Source organism: Alosa alosa, chromosome 9, assembly GCF_017589495.1.
Source record: "Alosa alosa isolate M-15738 ecotype Scorff River chromosome 9, AALO_Geno_1.1, whole genome shotgun sequence".
NCBI classification, from domain to species: domain Eukaryota; kingdom Metazoa; phylum Chordata; class Actinopteri; order Clupeiformes; family Clupeidae; genus Alosa; species Alosa alosa.
In genome coordinates this window covers 10284541-10304596 of record NC_063197.1, presented here as the reverse complement: position 1 = coordinate 10304596, position 20056 = coordinate 10284541, and the positions used below count along the sequence as shown (strand labels likewise).

The following is a 20056-nucleotide window of genomic DNA, read 5'->3' as shown; positions in this document are numbered from 1 at the left end:
CACACACACACACACACACACACACACACACACACACACACACACACACACACACACACACACACACAGTGAATCCATTTAGGAACATCCTCAAAACGTGCAGAGCCAGATCCTAAATTATATAAACTCCAGTATGATGCCAATATGCCTCCTTGGCAATTTGAATAAATTGAACAAACCCTATAATTACAATTAGCACAGTGTGATGTGATGATTCAAATCTCTCACTCCGAGTGGGTAAATTATGGGTAATGCACTAATTTGGTTTTTAAATTCAAGAACCATTACTTGAATCTATGCTGATTAATGTGACCTGGGAGTAGGATGAGGTGGCTGCACAAACATTTCATTAAACCAACCTCATGACGCATATGCATCATGTGAAGCTTTCAGCGTATTTGCTTTATCATGTTGTTTGAGAAACTGATCGATCAACACGATAGCTACTCAAACCATGAAAAAAGAAAACAGCTGAAAATTGCTCAAACTACTGTTCAATCTGTATGTATGGTCTTCTACAAGCTCTGATGCTGATTGTTTGTTTCTGCACAGTTTTTCTACTACAGTTCTTGTGAGTGACAGTAGACAAACACACACACACACACACACACACACACACACACACACACACACACACACACACACAGATAACTGCACACTCACACACACACACACACACACACACACACACACACACACAGATAACTGCACACTCACACACACACACACACACACACACAGGTTTACCTCTTCTCTCCCTTGTACCACTCAAAGTCTGCAGTGGGGACAGCGGCCGCCTCACAGCGCAGCAGGGCAGGACGACGCAGACCCCCGCTGTTACCCTTCATCTCATGGATGTTGGGGGGAACTGGGGAACACAAACACATGTGTAAGCAGACAGACACACACACACACACACACACACACACACACATTCACACACATTACATATACAATACCCATGTCATACTGACATTTTGTCCGAAATTACCTTTTTCTTTAATTACCTAAAATTGTATGAACCCCACAGACAATAGTGTGCAATGCTTCAACTCACAAAACATGGAAAACAATGGCTTAAAAAGAGAAAAAAAGAGCAACCGCCCCACAGGCTACAAAAACTGAATTACATAGTGCCAAATTGCTTAATGGAAGTTCAAAGGCTGAATGGCGGTGGCAGGTTCTGCGGATAGAATATAAAAGGTCGTTCAAGTTCTCAATCGCAGTGCAAATCTTTTCCCAATGTCACAAAGACATTTTCGTTCTTTAAACCTTCTAGCCATTCAAATGAAAATAAAAAAAAAAGTTTAAATGAATAGTAGGAGCTGATTTCATCCAGCAGCACACATTAATGTGTTCAAATATGCAGAGTACATTCTGTTAACAAAATCAAAAGAGTTCTCAAAAATGTATGCTACCAGATGATTTTGTCAATGCATGTGCTTGAGTGTGTCTGTGGGTGTGTTTGTGTGTGTATGTGTATGTGAACGTGTGCGTGTATGTGTGCGTGTGTTTGTGTGTGTATGTGTATGTGTATGTGTATGTGTATGTGTATGTGTATGTGTATGTGTATGTGTATGTGGACGTGTGCGAGTATGTGTGTGTGAGTGTGAGTGTATGTGTGTGTGTGTGTGTGCATGCATGCGTGCGTGTGTGTGTGTTTTGGCTATAATCAGAACAAGCATGGCTATCAGCAGTGCTCGTGTGCATATGTAGCCTACATCACGCACACAGGGCCCTTAGTATGAACAGCTGCATTAGCTTTGCTTATGTGTGCTGCTGGGAAGTGAAAAGCCTATCACTGAGCAATCCCTTACATGTAGCTATTAGCAGTCTCCTACATATTTCCCACAAGTCATTTGACCTCATCAATTCCAATCAGATTTCACCCTCTTTTGTAAACAACCAATAAAAAAGCCATTTGAATAATTAATAAAGCAATCATATACTACCGCCACAACTGTTCCCTTAAGTGAACAGATCCACTTAAGACTTTTGTTGTTAAATTACTTGTGATGAATGAATCTAAGTGAAAGTGCATTTATAATCCTGATAACTGTCTTTGAAGGCTCCCTGCAAAGTCTTTTAAATCTAAGCTCAAAAGTCATTTGGATAGAAGCCTGTAACCTTTATTTCCATTTGAAGCAACCTGCCACAACCTCTATCAAAATGGGAAATGTCTCAATAGAAAAAAACCCACCAAGTCTTGTGTGTTTCATCAAAAAAGAAAAGAAGAATGACAACATTTCACCTAACATATTTCATGTAGAGTTGATTAGGTTATTTCTTTTTTCACTTTGATTGAAACAGTTCCATTTGCCTCCATGCGTAAGTTGCCCTTTAGGAGTGTTTAGTCATTTTTATCCTTTAAGTATTGGTCTATTTTAGGTGAAACTCATCTGAAAGTGACATATGACAGCACACACCATTTTCTCTGTGCAGCCAACAGCAAAGCTCCTGGGCATAATCAGTTAAGCGTTTAAATTCGCTCTCCAATGGCGTTTTTGTGCATTTCAGCATTTACACTGCTGTAAGTTGATTTCCTGCCGTTATATGATGATTCGTTTGTCCAATTAACAGCCTCGGGCTTCAGTCTCTTGGAGGGCGAAGATGTAAAGATTACAAACAATGCGCTGGGGACATTTCCAGGTCGTTCATCACTCGGACACGTGCTGCGTCGTGAGGTATTGGCAGCCCTTGGCAGGTAACCTAATAGCGGACGAGCCGCTGACCATGATGGATCTCCGAAGCCCTATCTCACAGGCTCCATCAAATGAGTATCTCTGGACATCAACGGGATTCTCCTCTCATTATAAACGTGCGGGCCGCTTTGCATTTGAAGCCAGGGAAAAAGAGAAAACAACTAATTACCAGATCAATCACAGGCATTTCCAAACTACTGGCAATAGCCATTTTCAAACTAAATTAAAGTGAGAAACTGAAGGTGATGGGTGATCGCAGGTCATTAGGAATGCTCACATCCTGAAGGGGCTACTTGTGAAAGCCATGTCATTGCAAACATGGCAACATGGCACAGAACTTCATCACAAGCATGTCACACCTCCACACCATTCAATTACACACAAAATTCACTCAAATCCACAATCTTCAGCTTCTGTTCATAGCCACAGACTCGCTCTGAGTAGCCAATTCTGTTGGCACTAAGGAAGTATCGTTATCGCCACAATAGCCTTAAGCCTGGACAGCAGCAAGACAAGAGCTGACAAGAGTGTGGCGGATGATTCATGGCTTCCGTGTGCCTCTCGTGATCAGAGAAACTACCTCTGCAGTCGCTCGCCTTTCACTGACTAACTGGTGGGTTGGATTTCAGGCCCAAGCACATCCCTCTATCTACTGTTGCTCATCCACTTTTATTTAACCTCCCTTCATTTGAGATCATACCATATTGCATTTCAAGTTCTTTACGCCTATTTTCTGACTAAAGGAACATGATGCAGGAAATTAAGATGCAGAAATAAATAACAATCTATCATATTATAGCATCCATACTAAAACCATAATATGGTCCAGTCAGGCCTAATGAAGGAAAATACACACATCATCAAGCCACTTAAGGCTATGTGGAAATACTGCATGAAGCACTACAGTGATTAAGCTAGTTAGTTTACCCAAACCTACTTTCATAATGGGAAATAAGCTACTATGCACTGCCATCCACTGGTAAGAAGGACAAGGAAAGAAAATTCTTCAATTAGGGAACAATATGTCTTTTTTTTCTCTTCTTGATTCCATTATCATTATCAACGGTGGTGTTCATTAATGGTCCTGGATTAAAGAGGTCCCTAAGCCCCTGAGCAGGATAGCAGCTCACCATGCAACCATCACTTACACACACCATAAATACCACTACCTTCCTTTTACAGTAACTTCACCACCACTAACAATTATGCCGCTGTTTGAGAGCCAGGAGGAGCCGAGAAGGCCTACTGTATGTGAGGAGCAACTGAAATCATAAGTATTGTAATTAATGTATAACTGCATTCACCTGTTTACATTTCTGATTTCTGCTTGAGATTGTGAGCCACACAGTACAATACCAGGTACATCACTGAGGTAAATAATCGTTGCCTAGCCAAACTGAGATAACCTGAGAGATTAGCCATTACTAGATGATGAAATAGGATAAGTAGAACATCTGTGATGATAACTGATGTTTATTTTTATTTAGGTTTTATGACCCTACAGAGATCAAAGCCCAGGTATTTGGCTGGTGACTCTGCTCCCATTGTTTAAGCACTGCATGGATTCTCCATAAAAATGAAGCAATAGCCGGGATAAACTGTCAGCATTCAGAAGTGATTTGAGGGCACTGGCATCCATTTTGGCCACACAAGGTAGGAGATACAGCCTGCTTTTTAAATACCAGGCATGTGTTCACACACTGTACACATTATAACTAGGCATATTCCTGAGCTGTAAAAAAAATTGTATTTTGCCCAAATCTATTGTCTCCTGAATGGGTGGGCACGCATTCTTTCTTTTCTTTTTTTTTTTAATAAAAAAGATCAATTAATGGCCTAGAACTACTTCTTCATCCACATTCTAAAATGAGTTTTCCTCATAATTAAGAAAGGGACTCATCAGTCCACGACTTATCAGCTTATAAACAGAGCGACTGCTCCTAATGCTGTCTCACTCTCATTGTCCCCCCTCTGTCAGGCACCAACAGGGCTGCAGCCAAGATTTATTAATTCATTAAGTTTCCCATTTAAATTTTCAAGAATAACATCATGTTCTCTCTCTAATAAACCCAGTTCTTATAAATAAAAGCCATGTTATGTGGGAATAAGGATGGTCTCAAGGCCAACAGAGAATGCAGGGTATGTGGAAAAAAGAAAAGTATTATACTGGATATAGTTGTTAAACAAAGAGCTACAAATGGCAGTGAATACACAAATGAGCACTTAGAAATGTTGTGCTGAAGAATGCCTCCCTCTTCATTGCCTGTTCTGACAAAGAATGATGGCAGCTTTCCTTTCTGCACAGACATTCATAGTCTAAATGTCCTGCAATTACACAGACATTTACTGGACATTAAAGGTCTGCATCCACTACCATTAGCGAGAAATACATTTATGGCTGGTGGCATTTCATATAGCATTAGTGGTTTTATTGTTTAAGGCCCAGGCATATCCAGAGTAGGCTAGCCATGATAAACACAATGGTCCTGTGGCTCAGCTGGTTGTGGAATGCCGTAATCACAGTGAGGTCACAGGTTTTAAGAACCAAGCTGACCAAGAACAAGCTGTTGGTCGGATGTTTGATAACATCTGGCTGGTCAATGAGCGTCTATAGTGTAATCAGCTCAGCTAATACCGATGGACCTCCATACACTAGTTTATGGCCGATTCAACATGTTAAAGCGGATACAGAGTCATTGGGAAAAGGGCTGCTCTAATTGGCTGTTTAGCTTACCTATTGATGCTAAGAAGCACAGTGTAATCATCAGATATTCCCTTAAGGAGATGCAATCCTGATAGTTAGTGCTTTACCTCTGGATGACTGGATCTAACAACACAGTCTCCACTGTTTCTCCTCAGCCTCTTTCTTTCTTCCACTAATAAAAGACCCAGGACTGACAATGCCAGTGTCATTTGCAACTTCATTTAGTCATTTAGGAGACACTGTTGTCCAAAGTGACTTACATATGTCAAAATATTTACAAGGGATTACATTGTCCCCGGAGCAATTTGGGGTTAAGTGTCTTGCTCAAGGGCACAAAGGTGGAAGCCGGGAATTTAACTCACATTTCAACAGGCTTTTCAGGATACTGCATGCTAGCCCAGCCCTTAAACCACTACACTTCCACCGCTCCAAAACTTGTTATCAAACATACTCTTGATTAGAAGTAGACTTATGACACACTGAGCAGGAGTAGGGTGGAAATTGGAAGCTAGCACTGCTTTGTTTACATTTGATTTAACTGTACTGCATATGCGCCACATATGGCACTAGCACCGGAATGGACTGCTGGTGGTTGTTGCTGTATGCGCAGGAGTGCAACTTTTCTTCCGCCCACACAGGCAATGCAAAGCAACCTAACAGGTCTCAACAGACAGTTGCCGTCGTAGCGTGTGCTTTGAAGTCGGCTAGGGGTGATAAAGTATATATCTTGCCTTTAGTGTTACAGCTCACATTGGATAAAACAAGCTACATGAATAACTTTGAAAAACATGACATTGAAGTAAATGTATTACTCAACATTCCCATTCATGATGTATGGATATGGAATATGGATATGATATATAGGATATAGTTCTCCAAGAATTCAACAGCTGGTGCTATTTTGGGGGCATCTTATTGCTATGTAGTGTACTAGCCAATAACTTCAGGACATGACTAGTAAAATTCACCAAGTTTTCATAACGCTGGAGCTTAACAGGACCTGAAATAATAATAAAAAGACATCAAACACAACAGCGTTGCTAGAGAGCTCCTGCACGTTTGCTCATGGTCATGAAAAACGGAGACAGTAGCCCCAAAGTAATTTTCAAAAGAAATATAGCAGCGCGTGCTCATGCTGAAGAAGTCTGACAATATTATGAATTAATTGCATATGGCTGTTCTGGTGAAAATAAGGTCACGCCACAGTATAAAAACACTTTTACACAGTACCATAATGTGTTTTATATTAAGAGGTCTACGCCTCCAGCACTTGTAAGAGCATCACAGCAGCAGGCGCTCTATGGTGGGCTTTGGCCTCACTGCATATTATCTTGGAGGAGTTCCCCTCTAAAGGTGGAAATTATTGGTGGAGGAACTACAGAGCCTGATTCATTACAGCTAAGGAGGTTTCTTAATCAAGTTATACAGACAAGGCTGCAATCTCCACCGCTTAGAATTCACGCAACCAAGGTCTCAGTGAATGGTGGGGAACACAGTACTGTTATAATGGGAATGCTGTGGCCTACTGTTAATATGAGGAACACCGTTATAATGGGAATGCTGTAGCCCTACTGTTAATATGAGGAAGTACCGTTATAATGGGAATGCTGTATGGGAATGCTATAGCCTACTGTTAATATGAGGAACCCAGTACCATTATAATGGGAATGCTGTAGCCTACTGTTAATATGAGGAACCTAGTACTGTTATAATGAGAATGATGTAGCCTACTGTTAATATGAGGAACACAGTACTGTTATATTGGGAATTCTGTAGCCTACTGTTAATATGAGGAACACAGTAATATTCACACTTGTCTTGAAGCTATGAGTGAGTTGCCTCTATAGTTTGCCTTTTATGCTAATATTTAGCTGGCCAACATGTTTGCATTGAGATGGTCAACAATAACTTCATATTGAAACGGAGTCCACACAGCATCGAGGCACTTAAGTGGGCTGTCTGAACCTGATTAAATGAGAACTGTATTACTTTTCTACCTGTGCTAACTGCACTACATCGCTGTTCCACTCTTAAGACTCTCGTCATTTTATTGTTTGTTTCCATCAGCAGCAAAACTTTGTTGAAATATATGTATCTTGTTTATTCCATAAGACTGCTAAAGCATTACAGTACATAGCTATAGATCTCACAAAGCTTGAAAGCATTTACTTTCTACCATTATCTCTCTTTTGTCTGCATGACAGTGTAGAAACACAAAGGAGAGACAAGTCAGAAGTGCACATACAGTACAGTCTGTGACCACTTTAAATGAACTAGATTAGAGACTAAGAAGGCTCACTATGCACTAGGAGACTAAGAATGCTCCCTATGCACTAGGAGACTAAGGATGCTCCCTATGCACTAGGAGACTAAGGATGCTCCCTATGCACTAGGGTGCATGCATGACTCCTGTAAGCACTCTGACTACTGTATTCACTGACAATGAACTTGTTGTCCTCAATTTGTGTTTTTGATCATCATAAAAATCAGTGGTAAAAAAAATAATGATTGTGGCTCATAATGTGGAATGTTTGGAATGTGAGTAGTCAAAAGTATCCTTGACCTGACCATTCACTCTCTTTGTCAATACCAGATCTCATTAAGCTAAATGGAATCAGTTAAAAAAAAAAAAAAAAAAAAAAACTGATTGAGGTTTAAAGTTTCTTATTAATTTGTACTTCATCAGATCTATGACTAATGACCACTGACCTGTTTATTAAAATATTGTTGAATTGGCTTCAGTTAAACTTTTATACCTGTCAATTCAAAAGCAGCTTAATCAAAACATGCTACAGCTTAATTTTATTTTCGTTACAGCTTTGCAGATATTTTAATAAGCAGTCTTAATCAGTAATTACCCTAGAGGTCAACTGCATTTACCTAAAAGCGGTAATTATTTTTTTACAGTAAAGAGATTAATTTTGCATGCATTTAATTACACTTCAAATGCCAATGTCAGTCACAAAGACCTCATGCATTAAAGAAAGCATGAGGCCATGACTATAACATTAATTAAACCTACACCAACAGCCACCCTCTCTACACAGAGCTATGGTCTCTGAGCTTACATTTGTTGGCTTTATTTCTAGTAATTTATGTGACAGGCCACCAATATAAATCACATCATTGTGTGATTATCTTCATTTTGACAACTGAACATTTACAATTGTTCGCAAAAGTGCTTATTTCAGTAGAGACTTTGTCATGCTCTTTTGGCTCAAATGTACTTTCAAGTGGCATTCTGTAATAAATAGCACATCTAAAGAACATAACTTTTCAAAATGTATCCTTACAGCTACAAAGCCGGTATTGTCATGGCACAGTTTAAGACAAGAATAAAATGGTATTAACCCTTTGCAGACGGCCCATTCTAATTTCGGTACCCCAGTACCGATGACGTTCAGTCTAATAACTCCGCCATACCCCAACCAATTTTATCACTGAAAACTTCCTCAAAAACGTCACATCATAGGCTTTCTGGCGATATGATTGGTTAAGGGATTTGTGGCGCGAATTTCTTTTACTACGTGAAGGAAAAATCAAGAGTTGACGTCTCCCTCCACTAGAGGAAAAACAGCAGGAAGCACTATGCATTGTTGATCTTGACGTCGTCTAAAGGAGAAACTACTGGATCATCTGAGGTAAAAACAAGTTATTATTACTTGTTATCCATGTTATTACTTCAAAATCGTTTTTAAAAGTTATTTTTGCTGGTAATTACACCTTGTATGCATGGCCGTAACATAATGAGTGTGTGTGTTCACTTCAGCTGATGACAGCTGGTATTTTAGCACACAGTAATCTTTAGTAAACTCATAATTTTCAGTCATTTTTGGGGGGCTACTATATGTCAACCAAGATTACAGACCTACTAAGACTGAAACTTTAACGATTTTTTCTATTTTGAACGATGTTGCTTGCTTGTCATCTGATAGAAAACTAGCTAAATTAGGTAACGTTAGCATCAGGAGAGGCTGCAACATGTCCTTGACGCGTAGTCGCGATAAAGTTCACTCCCGTGCTTCATGACTGCCAACTTTATGTCAAGTAGACCTAATCGGTATTTTATTGTCAAATAAACCTTTCATTCCTTCGTAATATGTATAGCACAATTTACAGTTGTTTGTAGCCAAGTTGCTTAGCTTACTTAGATAGAAACATCTGACATGAATGACGACGTTAATGTTACGTTACCGACGTGAAGACTGTGTTGATCACCAATGGTGTAACGTTAGGATTTTATTCATTGACTGCTGTTTTCATGAATACATGACTGAAGATTTGTTATAAATGTGTTTTAGTATTGTTTAGCTTTTAGGCTGTAAGGTTGGCTGCTACGATTATGAGGTTTTGGGTGGCTAACTATGATGGGAGCTCATACACCCAAGCCTACTTCGTCAACACATTATTTTCTAAGGGGTGTTTTGTCTTTCACGCAACTGCAGTAGCCTATGCACGTGGTGTGTATGTGTATGCATATGCTGTTTAGATGTTTTCTGTCATATCTCCTGACTCATGTTAATAAATCAATTTTTACTTGTAAGCTGGTATGCTACGTATGGTTTAGCCAAGGCAATAACACTTACTGTAGTGAGCTCTGAGACTAATGTTACCTCTCCAAGCAATATTGGAGTCCTCCAGTGACAATAATACTTTTAGTGAAAAGAGTCATGGTTGGTGGTGATTAAGATTATGTGGAAGTAATGTAAAATAAAACTAAACAACCTATTCACTATCAGACCTGTGATTTGTTATTTTAGATGGAGGGAGAGAAGTACGTGCAACTGGGGTGAAAGCAGCCGACTGCTAATGGCCAATATGACCCCAAGGACCACGATGGCATGGACATGGGACATGGATGGGTAGCTTCTGGATGAAGAAGAAGACAATTATGTGCTACAGGAGGAGATAATCTTCCATCATCCTGAGCTGGGTAAGCATGTTTGTGTGTGTGTGTGTGTGCGTCCATCTGGGCACAAGCACATTTCTGGTTGTGATAAGAGTGTTGCTTATAACAATAATGAGAGGGACTATAGTGATAATAGTTTGGTTAGATTTGTAATTCAATTTCTATATTTCTTATCTGACAATTTCTTTATTTTGAGTTTGGTCAAGTCCCATGTCAGGTAGAAAGCATACACTTTGCCTATCCTTCCAACACAGACAGAGACACCAACTCCAATAGCATTTACACCCCATCGTCTGCTAGGCTTAGATGGACACACACACGCATGCACACACACACACACACACACACACACACACACACACACACACACAACCATGCCACAGCTGTGACAATGCACACACCACGGATCTGGTGTGAATGTGGCGTTAGTGTATCACCTTATGTGTGGGGCAAATGATATGGATAATTATATATTGTATCGAATTATATGCTGTATGGTTGTTAAATGTATCGAATTTCTTCTAACGTTTTAATTGTTTATATATATGTGTGTGAATGTTAGTATGAATTGATGTTTTGTTCACCATGTAAGATTTGTTGATCTTTGTTATACTGTTGTCTTGTCATTCTTGTAGTTCTAATAGTTACTGCATGTTTGTAAACATATGTTTATGTTATTTACCTGAAGTTGTTGTTCCTGGTTATTTAATCACATTGTTTAAGACTTTTCTAAATAAAATGATTTATTTCCCCTTTCGTAAACCTAACACATGTGCCAGTGTCTCTATATTCTTGTTTTCATAATAGAATGAAGCACCGCGGAGAAGCAGTTACAATCAGCTAGTCTGTCTTTCAGCCTTTATCTGTCCTCCCCACAATTGATTTAGCCTCTTCAGAGTACAGTAAGACATCCCATATTGAGCTTGTTTTGATGGTAAAACAGCTTATTTTTTTACATGACCATTATATCTGTATTTTTAGGTCAGATGCCAAACCGGGAAATGAAAACATTCTACTCTTTAAAAAATTCTACTTGTTACTGTTATGAGTAAATTAATCATAACTTCTGAACCAAAGGTGATAAATTGATTCTGTTTTTTTTCACTGAGGAGAACACAACACTGGCTATCCTTTGCACACTATATCTACAACAGACATTAGGTGAAAAGAAAGATTAATCTTGACAAATTGATATTTTCATGTTTTTTGATGTTGAATTTTGAAGGTTTTGTTTAAAAACAATGTGTGTTACCCTCAAACTTATTAACTATGATATGTACCATTTTAAAGGGCTAGTTCTCCTGATTACAATGGTGGGTATATCTTATCTCTGTCATGTAGCATGGCCACACAATAAGCCTTTTGTCTCACAAGGGCATCAAGTATGAAAAAAAAACGGAATGTTTAGGTGCCGCCTGCAAAGGTCTAATAACTTTATCATAACTTTTGAACAAAAGGTGACACATTGATTCTGTTTTTATCACTGAGTAGAGGACAAAATTGTGAATCTCCCATACACTCTATGTTTTTCTCTATCTACAATAGAAATTGGGAGAAAAATTAGATTAATCTTGACAAACTGATATTTTCGTGTTTTTTGGGGTTGAATTTTAAAGATATTTTTTAAAAATTATGTATGTTCTCCTCAAACTTATTAATTATATTTTATACCATTTGAAAGGGCTATTTCTCCTGATTAGAGTGGTGGGTATATTGTATCTTTGTCATGTAGCATAATCATACAATAAGCCTTTTTGTGCCATAAGGCCATCGAGTATGAAAAAATGGAATGTTCGGCACAGTCTGCAAAGGGTTAACCAAGTCCAAAGCTTTATTAAATCTGAGAGTTTAAGGACTCTGAATTTTCTTAATTAAGTTATACAGGCAAAGCTGCAATCTCCACTGCTTAGAACTCACACAACCAAGGTCTCAATGAATGGTGGGGAACACAGTACTGTTATAACGTGAATGCTGTAGCCTACTGTTAATATGAGGAACACCGTACTGTTACAATGGGAATGCCGTAGCCTACTGTTAATATGAGGAACACAGTACTGTTATAATGGGAATGCTGTAGCCTACTGTTAATATGAGGAACCCAGTACTGTTATAATGGGAATACTGTAGCCTACTGTTAATATGAGGAACACAGTAATTCTCATGTGTGTGTGTGTGTGTGTGCGTACGTGCGTGTGTGTGTGTGTGTGTGTGTGTATGTGTTTAACGGGGAGTTAAAACACTGTGTTCAGACTGTTCCAATTTGCTTGTTTTTCAAGTGGAATAATAGCGTGTTTCAGTGTTTGCTCTTTTGCAGGCTCTTTCAGAAGTGAGGATATCAAGGTCTGACGCTCAGAGGCGTAGTGCGATAAGATAACGAGTACTGAGTTTCAACTGCCCCTCTGCCCATTTGTCTGTCTTCAGAACGCGAGGACAGATGGCTTTTTATTGGCTGCATCAAAATGCAATAAGCTGGATGAAGATGGACATTAACCACGTTAATTTCATGAAAGGGGTCATTCAACAGCCTTGACAACATTAACAGGAGGTTGGGGAGGGAGTTGTGTATGTGCATGTGTGTGTGTGTGTGTGTGTGTGTGTGTGTGTGGGGGGGGTGTGTTAGAGGACATCTTCACACAAACAAAGACGTCTTGTTTTAACATACTCCCCACCAAAAAATAAATAAATAAATAAATAAATCATCTGTGGTGTTAGACATAAGAGTCCCGTGATGTCACGGGTGAAGGATGCAAACCCTTTTCATATCTGAGCCTTTAACACAGCTGGCGTCATCAGCTAAAATGAATTCCATCATTACAAAAGGAATATGCCAACAGATCACACTCGTCCACAGTAAGGATAAGTGAATACTGATCACAGTAGGATAGGGGGACAGCGGAAACAGCCATAATGGCCCCCTTCACTTCACTCTTCACTTTCCTTCTCTTCTCTTCTCTTTCCTCCTCCTCCTCCTACTCAAAAGATGAAGCTGAGATTGATGAGCTCTTTCTCTGTAGTGTGATTCAGCATATGGTATCAACACAGACAAAGAGATTAATGACCTGGTGGAATGGTGCATCGGCTGGAAGGAAAGACTTTAAACAGGGGGCGGAAAAAAGAGAAGGGAGAAGAAAAATACGTGTGTGTGTGTGTGTGTGTGTGTGTCGCCGCTCTCCACTCAGAGGAGGCACATTTCCATGTGACCGTGATGAGTAAAGCCAACATAATTCATTAATGCAGGACTCGCTCATTACTGTCTTTTCACACTTCTCAAAGACTCATTACCTCCATAATGGAGGAGGCCTTCGAACACTGAGATTGGTCCAGACCCAAAATTAATCATCTCTGGCCAGACAAAAAGGGAATTCTCTCATTAAATATTAAGAAAAGTTCCAACTATGAATTTTAGTCAAGACGGAAGATCTGGGAGGAAAAAAACGCTAAAGAGAAGAAGAAGAAGAAGAAGAGGAGGCTCTGAGTGAGCACCCAAAGATAGTAGAGGGAGGGAGCCAGGGAGCCAATCAGGGGGCTGTGCTGTGTTGTACTGCTATGCTAATAATAATAATAATAATAATAATAATACATTGTTTTTTATATAGCGCCTTTCTAGGAACTCAAGGTCGTGCTAAACACACAAACACAGAAAAGTTTCAACCATGAGTTTTGGTCAGATTGAAATGTGGGAGAATAATACTGTTGAGCTGTACTGCGCTGCCACCAAACAGCTTCACCACGGTCAGAGCCGGAATGAACTTACCAAGCGAGCACACACACACACACACACACACACACACACATACACACACACACACACACACACACACATACACACACACTATGACTTACCAAACTTTGCCAAACCCAACACACACAGAAACACACTGCAACACTGACTTAACAAACCTCCACAAACACACAAACACAACACAGACGGACAGCAGTCATAGCCCAAACAATCACTGTGACAGACACTTACAGTTGACGGTGACTCTCACGGTCTTGGTGTCCGGTGAGGAGACGTCGTTCCCCGCGCCACACTCATAGTCTCCCGCTTGATCTCGAGTTATTCCTGTGATGTTCAAATACTCCCCGCTCTCCTGCTTCTTGGCTGTGCAACACAAAATAACGCATGAATACATATTACTTGAAAATTCAGTGATTGTGCATGTATGTACATATATACTGTAGATCTAACTAGAAGAAACACACCAGTTTTTGAAACCTCCATATAGGCATTTAATGAGCCACATGAAATGCAGGATGACTGTAATGTAATGTTTGAAATACTAGCATGTCTTCTGCTGTGATTGAAGTGCTCTATCAGAGTCTCTGGGTACAGTACATGCTGGTCCTCAGCAGGATCAGAGAAGAAACAAGACATACAACAAGGAGCTCAGAAAAACAAAACAAACAAGCCTAACAAAAAACAAAGGGTAGAAAACAGAACAGGTGCAAGCCATCATTGAAACCAGGCAGAAGTCAAGATGAATATACAGTACGTGTACTCAGTGACATCACAGGAAGAGCCAGTCTGGAATAGAAGGTGCTGAACTGTACGTGTTGACTAGACGCTGTGCTCTACTGATGAGAATAAGTCATTGTCTTTTTCACCAAAGCTCTTCTGCTTTCTGCACTGCATTAGCTGTTCTGTATTTAAAGCATCCCTTCATGCTCTATAAAGTATATAGGACACATTTCATTTCTCCCCATCTTCCGGCCTCTTGATTTTAAAAGACAACAGCTATAGAAATGCATGGATGGCTCTGCCACTCATTATTATCTTACAGCAGCCGCCCAAAGCCTTTGATTAGATAGCCAATCTTTTCCCACCCACACCAGGCTCCTCACACTCACACTGCTATAAGGAGGAGACGAGATGTGTGAGAGACTGATATATATATATAGGCAATAGCAGCCAGTGTGTTCTCTTTTTTACTGCCAGGCCAGTATAGAAGTCTGTAGGCTTAAGCATCTTTTTGTGTTTTGCTGACTTCAGAAACGGTTGAGTCTTTGGATGAATTTCTGAGGGGTTTTGTTCTGTTTACAACGTGAACGAATGTTTGTTTGATTGGTCATTTAATTTACTTCAGATTTATTCAGCTGAATTTCACGAGTGTTTTTATTTCCCAATTTCACAGTGTGTTGCATCTTACTGGGACAGCACTGTTTCTGCTATGCACATACTGTAATGCCAAAACTTAAAGCAATATGACATATTTTATAGCCAAAAGAAAAAAAAACATGTGGGAGAAGATTTCAAGATCAGACCTAGCAATAGTTCATCTAAAAAATGAATCTGCTTTGGACCTAAAACATGTCTGTCTAGCAGTCCTCTTAATTCTTTAACACGTATTCTTTAAAACAGGATAACACGGATGTTTGAGTTGCACTTACAGAGCATAGAACAGGCTGAGACACAAAACATAGAACAGGCCGAGACATAGAACATAGAACAAAGAATTGGGAAAGAGACCAGAGAGTAGCTTTCAGACAGAACTCTCATCTAACCTTGTAAACCTTAGTTACGTCAACAATAGCCAAAGGATGAGAACACTCAAACATCTATTTAACAATGTAGCCTTGATAATTTGAGGTTTGTCAATATTTAATTTCAAAAGTGTCATTTTGTTACGGCAAGCCCACTGGGACATAAAGTACCACTGAACCCATTTTCATCTATTTCTTAGTGAGAGGGCAATTTCCAGAACTGGAATTCAGGGTAGACTAAAGGAGCTGGATGCTGACTTCAGGAAGAAGAAGAAAAAAAAGGAAGGATGCTTCTCCAGTTCTGGCCCTACTGTGAGCTGAAGTCTTTTAAAGCGAGCAGGGAGCTTTTCTTTCACAGTGTTTCTTTTTTAAACCGCCAGTCAGCAGGGGTGGTAGCCCCACCACAGAAGATAAAAAGTGCCTGAATAAACCCATAAGGAAGACAGCTTTTCTGTGGTGTTGCTTCGAGTCCTCCGAGGTAGTAACTAAAGACTGGCTAAGATGGGCAACTTTCAACTGCCATCTGGAACGTCAATACAACACAATGCAGTTATTTCACAGTAAGATAACTCATAATTGCTTGTCTATTCACTGTTGTGTCATTGAGGTTCAACAAATTGTTCTTTGTCATGTCATGTCATACTTTCAGTTTTAATTAAATTTAAGATTCCATTTAGGCTGAGTGTGTGTTTGTGTGAGAGTGTTTGTGTGTGTGTGTGTGTGTGTGTGTGTGTGTGTGTGTGTGTGTGTGTGTGTGTGTGTGTGTTCCTTCCATTCTTTTCTGTTTCTACCCTGACAGTGCAGGGCCATATTTGGTGATCCTGGAGCCCCTGTGAAGCGCACGTGGTAATGAGAAATCTTGCGTAATACATCACTCCTCTGTGCTTGTTTTAATCATCTGTCAATCACTGCACTGCTGTTGTTTTACGCTTGAGCGTCTCAGACCCCGAATGTGCTTTCACTACTCAGACAAAAACCTCAGAGACTGGAGTGCATGTTTAATTACTCCAGTGTTTAGGGCACACAGCGCTGAGATACCATAGTTGAAGACAAACTGAAGGGCTTACACTCACCAAATAACAATATAACACAAAGCACACAACACAACACATGAGTCAAGCTGAAATAGATTAGTTGAGGAAATTATGGCATGGCGTTTTGTTTTTGATTTAGGGAAAAGAAATTTTTTGGCAAAAGGAGCTGCTGCCACAGGGGTTATTTTGAAATGTCCTTTGATACAGTACCACCGGCCTACTTAGCAAAAGCTCCTGGCAACACGGACTGTTAGTGAATCAGCAGAGCTCACAAATCATGAGAAAACCTTCAGCGCGGATCCACATCTCATAGCCACTTCTAGCCTAGATTTACGCCAGATCCATGCCGGATCTGGCGCAGTGTCCACTATCAGATATGCAATGCAGTGCAGCAGGCAGGCTGGCTGGCAGGCAGGCAGATGTGCAGTAGACATGCTTACACTGGAAGGAGCCGAATAGAGAGGAAAAAACCTGCCTGGTCAGAATATATCCTCACCGCAATATTACTCAGTGTGAAATCTATTTATATCCTGCTTTACGCTTGGTGGGGGCATAGCCCTGGAAGCAAAGCAAGGTAAATCCCATGTGCACATGCACACACATACAGACACAGACACAGACACACACACATTTACACATTCACATACACACATACACACACACACACACACACTCACATACTGTACACACACACACACACACACACACACACACACACACACACACACATACTGTACACACACACACACACACCTGCAGAAGCGGCGAACTCCACTGGGACAATCTGTTAAAGGGATGAGCATGTAACTGGAAAGAGCTGGAATATTTGTTTGGTGTTAAAAAACATACTTGACACTGCCAGTGATATTTCCAGGGGACGACTGTGGGAGTTTCTAGAGGTCTTTACTGTAGCACATGCTGAAGATAGCTATGATTCACATTGATGCAGCAGAGAACTCTAAAATGGCCAGGATTTAGCACTTTTTTTGCACTAACAGGTTTTTAAAAGGTTGCTTTTTTATTCCAAATTGCTTATGATACATGAAAATATTCACCAGTGACTAGACAGCATACTTAACGTAATTACATTCAACATGGCTGAATGTTGAATAAACGGTTTTGTATTTTTTTGAAGCTGAGCGCTTCATGTTTGGCACTGTTGCTTTCCAGACAGCAGGCTTAGGAAGTGCTGTCTTATCCGTAAGGACACAGCACGGCTGTACCACTTCTCTCGCACCAAGCATGAACAGGCCTAATACAATTTCAGGATTTTGTGAAGACCCAAGCCAGTTGGTTACATAAGTAGCCTGCTGTTAAGCCCTTAGTGGACACAGGACAGTCAGCTACTGGGACTTCTGAAATCCATATCACATTCGTACCATCAACCCTAACAGCATTAGGCTTGAATGGGATAAAAGTAAATAACTAGAAGCAAAAACCAACAACAAGCATTGCGAAGGGAGGCGCTATCAATGAGCTCTTATAGCAATGGCCTTGAAACCAGCCTGAACAATTTTGGTACAAGGACAAAATAGGGAAGAAAAAATGACAACATAACAAACCAACCTAACAAGACCGACCACACAGCAATCTGAGAATGCCCAAGGACACGTTCAAGAGAGCATGGTGCCAGATTGGATTTCGGTAGAGCGGACAACAGCTCAGCTGACTATCGAGCGTCTGGTCCACATCTTGGCCTCCACTGGGTATTGTATGAAACCCACCAATGGCTGGCGTGTCATATTCTGCTTGACACAAGTTACCAATTGTGTAGAAGTAACCGACTCAACAGAGTGCAAGTTGTGGAAGACTGCAAGCATGCAAAAAGGGCCGGAATGAGTCGGATAAAGAATGCAGGTGGAGGCTCTATGCATGTTGCCATAACAGCAGGGTCCCCTCATGTCATATGCAATCTCCTCCACAGGCACACTGCACATGGACTCCTGCAGATGGGCTTTAGACTGCTGTAGCTGAGGCAGCTGAGGTGAGCTCACCAAATCCCCCAGAGTGAGGGAACAGTCACATCAACAGTATGAAAAGAAGATGGGAAATGCTATAGACCAGCATGAGGAAGAGGAAATTACATCATACAGAACAGCCACCTATTGCAGACCCTTCATGGACCGCAGATGATAAGATTTGATTTACAGATTTGGACAGGGCCATAACCAGGTTACATCAGGTTTCCTGATATACAATAAAAAAGTGAATGATAGAAGTGCAACCATTTTAGTTAATTTGCCATATCAGAATTAATTCTAATTTTAGTTTTTTGAGTTTAGCTTTAAGCAGCTAGGCTCCTTTAACACTCACTAAATTCTCCCTATTCTCCCAGTCTGCAATTCCCCCCATTTATGACTAGTTAAATCAATTAATTATTACACTCCAGAGAGTTATCCACCTACATCCCCTTCCTAAGATTACAATCTGAAACAGCCACAGCATATTGGCAGGCTCTGATATTCCTTAACTCAATTCAATCTCTTGACAAATAAAGGGGATATTTTTTGGATTTTAAAGGAAATAAAATGTTGGATACAGGGACAGCTACATCTGTGAGAAAAAAATAAGATATCCAAGAGAGTCCACTATTGTGAAGTTTTCACACGAAAACAGAGTAGCTGATCTTGGCTGGTCGTCGATAGCAACACCAATTTCCCAGCAGCCTTTAGAAGGGGTTGCTGGGAAATTGGTGGGGAAGAGAAGGGGGGGAGGCTTTCATAGAAAACAGGTGAAAAGAAGTAAGTGATAAAACAGTGATGATGCTCTCCAAATGGTGTAAATACAAAGGGTCTATTTGCTTGTTGTGGACAAGCAGACGCATAAAAAGGCCTGTTTGGTAGTTACTTTATAAATGATAAATAACAAATAGCTCTCTGCAACATCATCAAACTCTATTAGAGGTATGTATTTCATGGATGTGATACATAACTGCTGCTAAAATGTTGCTCTCCGTCGTTAATGACTGTGGTAGCCAGCTCACCACTATGCTAATTAATTCAAACAGGTAGGACCCGCTGTGTCTCAGTCGAAGATGCAAAAGGCATGCTGGAAAAGCGCACTCTGGGAAGCAAGAGCAGAATTAACCTTGGAAAATGACAACACACATTCCCAGCTCTTTCAACTAGGCGTAGTCCTCAAGAGAGAGAATCTTCCGCCACAAGTGCCTTTGGATTTAGCGCAGATCTGTAGTCGTCGTGCTTCCTGCCAAGTCTTATGAGCT

At 40.3% G+C, this 20056-nt stretch overlaps 1 protein-coding gene across 2 annotated transcripts in view; it reads right to left on the bottom strand.

Moving 5' to 3' along the window:
• Positions 1-20056, bottom strand: part of negr1 (neuronal growth regulator 1) — a 116261-nt gene that overhangs the window by 40148 nt on the left and 56057 nt on the right. For both annotated transcript variants that reach the window (XM_048252217.1, XM_048252218.1), the window contains exons 4-5: positions 14289-14420; positions 748-868 (exon numbers count right to left, since the gene is read on the bottom strand). In XM_048252217.1, the coding sequence (XP_048108174.1) occupies positions 748-868; positions 14289-14420 (253 nt within the window). The remainder of the gene's footprint in view (positions 1-747; positions 869-14288; positions 14421-20056) is intronic.